An 8,433-nucleotide genomic window follows, 5' to 3' on the forward strand; every position below is an offset into this window, starting at 1 on the left:
ATACTAGTTGGATCATCCACTACTAGCTCGATCATCTCATTTGCTTCTATTTCTTATGCTAACTTCAAGTAAAACCTACTGTATACTATTAACTATGTAATTTGATTAACATGTCTCATAATAAATACAGAGTAGTTCAAGTGCAATTGATAATGTAATTAGGGTTGAGATCCTAGTTAGCAATTCAGTACTAGTTGAATCATCCACTACTAGCTCGATCATCTCATTTGCTTCTATTTTTTATGCTAACTTCAAGTAAAACCTACTGTCTACTATTAACTATGTAATTTGATTAACATGTCTCACAGTATATACAGAGTAGTTCAAGTGCAATTGATAATGTAATTAGGGTTGAGATCCTAGTTAGCAATTCGTCGAATCATTCGCGAATGATTCACGAATTTTTGCGAACTGGTCGGGAGCGAACAAATCGGCCGTCCAACTCATACTCCGAACTAGGTACGTGCGTTTTCTGAAGTTCTCGGCTTATACGTAAGCAGATTTTACGTTCCGAACTTAAATTCGTGTGATTAAGCCGGCCCGTTAGTAACCAACTTACAGGCCCGTTTTCCAAATGCTCACGGAGAACTTAGTTGTAAAACCTACAGAGTAGTTGAGATTCTAGTTAGCAATTCGCCGTGTCGAATTATTCACGAATTTTTGCGAATTTAATTCGCCGAATTATTCACGAATTGATCGGGAGCGAACAAATCGGTCGTCCAACTCAAATTCCGAATTAGGTACGTGCAATTAAGCCGACCCATTAGTAACCAATTTCCAGACCCATTTTCCAAATACCCACAGAGAACTTTTCACGAATTTAATTCGCCGAATTGATCGGGAGCGAACAAATCGGTCGTCCAACTCAAATTCCGAACTAGGTACGTGCAATTAAGCCGACCCATTAGTAACCAATTTCCAGGCCCATTTTCCAAATACCCACAGAGAACTTTTCACGAATTTTTGCGAATTTAATTCGCCGAATTGATCGGGAGCGAACAAATCGGTCGTCCAACTCAAATTCCGAACTAGGTACGTGCAATTAAGCCGACCCATTAGTAACCAATTTCCAGGCCCATTTTCCAAATACCCACAGAGAACTTTTCACGAATTTTTGCGAATTTAATTCGCCGAATTGATCGGGAGCGAACAAATCGGTCGTCCAACTCAAATTCCGAACTAGGTACGTGCAATTAAGCCGACCCATTAGTAACCAATTTCCAGGCCCATTTTCCAAATACCCACAGAGAACTTAGTTGTTTTCTAAAAATTAGTTTTAAACAGGGTTGGGATAGAACATCAGACCCCTACTTCACACGACTTGACACCAAACCACTGGTCCAAGTGGTCTTTGTTGTTTATTTTGAAGATCTCATGCATATGTACGTATAATAATGTGTTAACACACTAACTCTCTGCTAAAATGTATTCTTTCATCACTGAATATGTGCCGAATTTTCGGTGGCGAACTCATACTCATGAATCGAATTATACACGTACGCATGCCGTCTCGAACTATCTCCGTATCACGAATCTTTGACCGGATTCTTGACCGAATTTGGCTTTTACGAAAACGAATAATACACGGACGTTTACCGTCCGTGCATTTGCCGCATTCCGAATTGCTAATTAGGGTTGACATGTCTTTTTCCTAAATTTTGAATAATCCACTTTTAGATTTTCAAAAATAAAATAAAATCTGTCAGTTACAATAATTAATTGGAACCTAACCTAAGATTTCTTACTTCGTAGATTTTAGTTTTTGTTTAATAAAAAAGAAGGAAGAACCGGGAGGAAACCAAATAGAAGTGGTAATAGTCATGGGAATCAACTTGATTTTTGTGGCTGGTACATAGCGAAAAAAAAAAAAAAAAAGAAAGAAAAACAGAATTGAAATCCAAATGTTTAAAATAGGAAAAATGGGATGGGAAATAGGGAAAAGAAAACCTTTACTAATCAAATCCCGCATGCTTCCCGTCAAAAATGAAAATCCTACACGCTTCTGTCGTCTCCACCAGTCGTTTTTTTCGACTTCTTCCTATCTCTCTCAACTCTCCTTACCTGCCTCGTTTCTGTTACTGAGATCTCTTTCACTCTCACTCACTCTAATGGCGATGGCAGCAGCGCCAACGTCTCTGGCACTCTCTTCTTTCTGCTCAACCAAATCCTCCTTTACATTCAAACCAAACAAACGAAGACGGGTAGTCTGCAAATTCAACCATTTTACTGAAGTAGTAACCAAAGACATGGAGTTTCTAAAGAAGGGTTTCAGTTGGGCAAGTGAAGCTCTACATATTCCACAAATTTCCAAGTCTGTTGATCACTTTGTTTGGCTTCGACACCTCGAAAACCCTCAATCTTCCGTCCTTCAACCACAATCTTTGCCTAAACCTTTTTATTCAGGGTTAACTGGTGTGGATTTGTTAATGGCTGACCTTAAAGCGTTAGAGGCTTATGTTAATTACATTTATTATCTTTCGAAAATGTGGTCTAAGCCACTTCCAGAATCTTATGATCCACAACAGGTTGAAGATTATTTCAATTGTAGACCTCATGTTGTTGCATTTCGGTTTATCGAGGTAATTAACTTCAAATCATTTGCAGAACTGCTTATTAATGATTGCATTTTTATTAAATTTGATTTTGTTTTGTTTTTATGTACTCGCTAAGGTGTTTTCTTCGTTTGCCGTGGCTGCATTAAAAATGCGAACCTCCAAGTTCAAGTTGAATAAATTGGGTGTGGATGAAAATGGGAATAGTAAAGAATACTATTTTGGGAAGCTACTGAAAGAAACGATGCTGAATTTGGGTCCTACTTTTATCAAAGGTTAGTGAGACAGTATAAGACTCTAGACTAGGTTGCATCTGAATTCGCGTTATGAATTCCCCACTGAAAACTTGATTTGGTCTGGTAGATATTATTAATTTGCTATATAAGTTTTACGTAGCTTCTGGTTTTCCTGCAGTCACGAGATTACCAAATATGCTAGTTACATGCCTTTAACTTGCTATGCAGTTGGACAGTCCCTTTCCACAAGGCCAGATATAATTGGTTCAGAAATTTCCAAGGTATAAGGACCAAGACACCCGGAGTTTATTTTCTCTTATGTATAGTAAGTTATGTTTTTGGTTTAGTAGTTTGTGTTGAGAAACTTCAATATTCTCAAACAGTTTCATCTATAATTTCATGGAAAGATGAAGTAAGTGTTGTGGACTTAGGTCGACTGACATGTTCATGAAGGCGTTAAGTTTTAACTTGAGTCACTGATATTTGGACTCTTGGTTGTTGTTTTTGCTTATAATATTCTGCCTTGGGCATGCCATATTGCATATTTCGGCATTGATATGTGCCATGACTGCAGGCGCTCTGTGAACTGCACGATCAAATTCCTCCATTTCCTAGAAATGTGGCTATGCAGATTATCGAGGAAGAATTGGGGGCTCCTGTTGACAAAGTTTTTAACTACATCTCCGAGGAACCTGTAGCTGCTGCTTCGTTTGGTCAGGTTTGATTAAAAGACTGTTAAAGTTTCAGGATAAGATACACCATATACTTGTCTCCACGAGACATGCACAAAACCTTGTTTGGAGAATCAATATAATTCATTTTTATGAGTTTCCATCACCGTTGATTTCAGGTGTACCGTGGGAGTACCTTTGATGGTTATAATGTTGCAATAAAAGTTCAGCGTCCTGACCTGCGACATGTGGTTGTGCGAGATATCTACATTCTTCGCCTTGGGGTTGGTATTTTCATGGATTTATCTTATAACTTGTGCATACCTATGTATAGTGTCACATTTACAATTTCCCTAATTACTATTATCAGCTGGGAATACTGCAAAAAATAGCAAAAAGAACGAATGATCTTCGTCTCTATGCGGATGAGCTTGGAAAGGGCTTAATTGGGGAGTTGGATTACACTCTAGAGGCCACAAATGCTTCTGAGTTCCAGGTATCTTATATCTGTAGTTACTTTTTGGCTTATTTATCATGAGAAGAGTCCGGCATGTGGTAATTTTTTCATAGAGGGATTCATACCTTGGTTTCAAAACAGGAACATTTGTCTCTTGTATGGAAATGCTACATGTTGTGAAGAAATTAGTTTTATGTTTATCCTACAGGCTCAATTTACTCGCACTGACGATGCATGTATGCCTCCTGCAGGAAGCTCATTCTCCCTTTAAGTTTATATTTGTTCCAAAAATATATAGGCATTTAACACGCAAGAGAGTTCTTACCATGGAATGGGTGGTCGGTGAAAATCCAAATGATTTACTCGCGGTATCTACAAGAAGCTCGATAAGTGATGGATCTCAGTATTCAGAAAAGCAGCAACTCGAGGCCAAGAAGCGTTTGCTAGACATGGTATGCATTTTAAAATTTCAAACCTTAAATCTCTTTGGTGTTTGTTTGCCGGAGTATTATTGATATGATGTTGTGAAACCCTTAACTGTATTCTGTATTTTGCTTAATTATACTAACCTAGTGTTTTACTTCATAAATGAAGGTTAGCAAAGGAGTCGAAGCTTCACTTGTTCAACTTCTTGAAACTGGCATCTTGCATGCTGACCCTCATCCCGGGAACTTGCGGTATACAGCTACAGGAAAAATTGGGTACATACTTTTTGCATTTTCTCCAGATTTGCTCCTTCTTTGTTGTCGCAAAATTTACTAGGTGATGTCTAATGCTTCTGTAATAATGTGAGACAGTATTGCTTTTCATTATTCTCTGTCATTCTCAACTAATAGTATTGCGATATATACCTCCAACCAAAACATTTGGCAAAAAAATCGTATACCTCGCAAGGAGTCGAATTTGTTTTTTGTTAATATAATCCCGTATCGTCTTTGAACAAATGCTTTCATTCACGGATATATACTCCCTCATACATACAAGTAGTCGTTTCTTCTATCGTTACCTCTGCTAAAAGATAAATATTTCTTTCTTATTATAGTTTGTTATGTTGATGTTCTCATTTTTCGTGCCATTTCCTTGCCAGGTTTCTGGATTTTGGTTTGATTTGTCGGATGGAGAAGAAACATCAGTTCGCGATGCTGGGTTCCATCATCCACATAGTAAACGGGGACTGGGCCGCCCTTGTTAATGATCTGACTGAAATGGATGTTGTGAAGCCTGGGACTAACATTCGTCTAATGACCATGGTAGTCCTTTCATCTTCTTGCGCTCTTTGTTCTTAGATTTATTACATAGTGAAGAGGCACTTTCAAATTTTTGGATACTACTTTCTTCTGCTCTTGATTGATTTAGAGCTTACTCAGCTTAGCCTCTTCAATATCTTCTCAGTTTCCTGACCAAGACATCTGTGACTTTGTCTATCAAAGCTAAAAGTTAACTTAAAATATTGATTCAGGATTTGGAAAATTCTTTGGGAGAAGTAGAATTCACAGACGGAATTCCTGATATCAAGTTCAGTAGGGTGAGTTCATATCTTTATATTACTTCAGCTAGGATTTCTGTATTTGTTTCCGTATTCGTATATTGATCTCTTGCATTCTTAACACCTGCTTACTTTGTGAAGGTTCTTGGTAAAATCTGGTCTACAGCCGTCAAGTATCACTGTCGAATGCCTCCATACTTTACACTCGTTTTACGATCCCTGGCGTCCTTGGAAGGTAAGATTCTAATGGCACTCTAGCCCTCCTAATTTTTCTGCCAGGTTCTTGATTACAAATTTTGTATTCTATGAACTTTAGGATTGGCGGTTGCTGCAGATCAAGATTTTAAGACATTTGAGTCAGCATACCCATATGTTGCCCAGAAACTTCTCACTGATAATTCAGCTCCATCTAGAAGGCTTTTACATTCGGTGTGTGCTTCTTTTGCAAGTCATTGTATCTTGCTTGTTTTACTATACCTATTGTAGTATTATTTAGCATTTTAGCTGGCCTTTTCACGAATACACATTTTGAGCTTGGTTTTGCAACATCAAAAGGAGGCATTTTCAGGAACATATGCTATCAACTTGTTACCGTTGCTTGTTTGATTTTTATTTTATCTGACCTATGCAGGTTGTTTTCAACAAAAGGAAGGAATTCCAGTGGAAAAGGCTTCAACTGTTTCTAAGAGTTGGTGCAACTAGGTAAGTTTCCACCTTTTTACTCCGTACAATTAAGTTACCTGCATGACTGTACAATTAGTGGATGTCATGTCACTTCAGGTTGCTTTGGATTTTTTCTGCTAGCATTTTTTTGCTCACTCTATATCTTTTCTTTGTCCTTTGTGTTCCTATATCTTAGTATCTTTTCAAGTTTGCTAAATCTTTTTCAATTTGCTGGCTCCAGAAATGGTTTACAAAGGGTTACCTCATCAAAATATGATACTTCAAAGGAGAGTTCTCCAAGTGGACTTAATGGTTTAATTGATTTAGCAAACTTAATCCTGAGACTCTTACCGTCAAAAGATGGTGCTGTCCTTAGAAGACTCCTGGTGACTGCAGTATGTGGATTATTCTGCTACTTCTAGTAACATCAACTGTTCAATAATCATCTCCTGCTTCTCATATTCACACACGTGTTTCTTAAAACTTTTTTTTGTTGGTCTAAATATGAACAGGATGGGCCTTCTCTGGTTCGAGCTATGGTGTCAAAGGAGGCATTGTTGTTCCGTCAACAGATTGGTAAAGCTCTTGCTGATTTGCTTTACCAATGGATGAGTGAAGCTCTTGGACAGGGTAATACCACAAATGCTTACAACTCTCGACCAAGAATGGCAAGTGGACCCCAAAACAAAGATGCTGGTCTAGCAACTGGTCTCCCTGTTTCACTCCATGACTACCAGTCTTTACTTAGAGATCGTCGGTTGAAACTTATTTTTTCCAAGGTACTAGAGTCAACGAGGAGAGAGCAACCTCATTTGATGATCAAATTTGGATGGGTTTCATTAATGATGTTCTTAACAGCTTCAGCCTTGGCTTGTCATCGCGTTCTAGTTTCATGGTCAGAAATGTATTTTACTCCTTTATCTTTTTCTACTTCTCCTCAGTTTGCAGTCAGTGTGTAAATGTGTATAAACGTATATATATTCCAAGTAAATAAGCATTCAAAGCTTTTACATTCATTGGTGAAATTTCTGTGTAAATGATACCAATTATAAGTTGTAGTGGTCGGTCATTTTATTATTTCCTAGTACATACATGGCACTAACTAAACCCAATAAGTAGGGTTGTCAATGGATAACCGAATATTCCGTTCAAGTCCTTTCGAATCGTTAGGATACAAAAAAGACATTATTCTATAGGATAATATCCGATATCTGTTAAAAAATTCATATGTGGTTTTATTTTTATTTTTATTTTTTTGAATAATATATTTAATTGTTAGAAATAAAAATATTATGAAAGAACAAAAACACAACTAGTTTTGTTGGTTGTGAGAAAAGCGGAGATTTTTAGAATTTTTGTAAAGTAGATTTGAATTTTGTTTAAATCTAATTTAGTTTAATATAAAAAAAATTCCCTGGAAAAAAGGCGAACCTCAAACATTGTATTGATAAACATAATAATAGAGATTTTCCAAGTTCATCATACATTTATCATGTTTATAGTTTCTCACCCAATTCTTGAACAATCCTATCCTTATAAACATAATAATCAAATCAGTCTTCCATAAGGTCCAAGCCTCAACGAAGGGCCAAATTGATTTTGAAACAAGATCAATTTGTATGACTGCATAAAGCAGTGACTGGAGCAAAGCCAACCCGATGTTCTCAAACTCATGTACAATTAAGTAACATGATATGTTTTCAAAGTGACAATATCTACCTAAATCTAAGTAACAGTAACGATTTCTAAAGTAACAAAGGTTAACTGAATCGGTTTTTAGCTGTCTGGATCGGGATAAATCGGACTGAATCGGCTTGGGAGTTTTGGTAACAATGGTTGTAACTGAAGAAGTAGACGATGATTTTGAGCTAATTGTTTATGTCTTTGTTTCCTTGGCTTGAGTAGTTTCTGATCTTATTGAAGTTGTAGATGATTTTTTCCCGGAGTGAAACATAGTTTTCCACTTAAACAAAACTTCAAAAGATTGAAGATAACACAAAACCCAAACTCTGGAAAACCTAAATCTAAGATTTGCTTATATTCTTATTGAGTAACAAGCGGCATGGCGGCTAGAGTTCCAGTTTCCGTTAATGCCAAGTCAATCAGACTCGATATGGTAAAACTGAAATTACAAACAAACAAAGATAATACTAAATCACCATCTAAACCAGAGATAAAGGTTAATCTGCTACACCTTGTCGGAGATGCGGTTGAAGCTAAGGTTGGTGTTGCTTTGACTTGATCGTAGATTATAATTGAACCCAAATGATATGATGTGCTCTGTTCAAACATTTCCCAGCCCAAACAAATCACACCTGCAGTAACAATCAAGATCCAAAAGACCCCCAGAAAATTGCAGAGAACCAAA

The 8,433-nt window shown here is 37.1% G+C and overlaps 1 protein-coding gene across 1 annotated transcript; it reads left to right on the plus strand.

Annotated features, from left to right (window-relative positions):
- Positions 1-1,873: 1,873 nt before the first annotated feature.
- LOC113310696 (uncharacterized protein slr1919-like) lies at positions 1,874-7,090 on the plus strand. Its single transcript, XM_026559442.1, has 15 exons — positions 1,874-2,579; positions 2,671-2,827; positions 3,017-3,069; positions 3,363-3,506; positions 3,639-3,743; positions 3,830-3,955; positions 4,168-4,368; positions 4,511-4,617; positions 5,004-5,166; positions 5,376-5,441; positions 5,544-5,637; positions 5,719-5,831; positions 6,034-6,104; positions 6,307-6,460; positions 6,578-7,090. Exons 1-15 carry the CDS (start codon positions 1,902-1,904, stop codon positions 7,022-7,024), a joined length of 2,679 nt encoding a protein of 892 aa, XP_026415227.1. The 5' UTR covers positions 1,874-1,901; the 3' UTR covers positions 7,025-7,090.
- The last annotated feature ends 1,343 nt before the right edge of the window (positions 7,091-8,433 follow it).

The sequence above is a fragment of the Papaver somniferum genome, chromosome 9, assembly GCF_003573695.1.
Source record: "Papaver somniferum cultivar HN1 chromosome 9, ASM357369v1, whole genome shotgun sequence".
NCBI lineage: Eukaryota > Viridiplantae > Streptophyta > Magnoliopsida > Ranunculales > Papaveraceae > Papaver > Papaver somniferum.

What these genes read in the sequence shown, in the direction of transcription:
- LOC113310696 (XM_026559442.1), top strand. Translation starts at nt 1,902, where the DNA reads ATGTTTAAAATAGGAAAAATGGGATGGGAAATAGGGAAAAGAAAACCT. An exon ending in ATCCCTGGCGTCCTTGGAAG is followed by an intron (nt 5,638 to 5,718) that starts GTAAGATTCTAA and finishes TATGAACTTTAG; the next exon opens with GATTGGCGGTTGCTGCAGAT. An exon ending in CTAGAAGGCTTTTACATTCG is followed by an intron (nt 5,832 to 6,033) that starts GTGTGTGCTTCT and finishes TGACCTATGCAG; the next exon opens with GTTGTTTTCAACAAAAGGAA.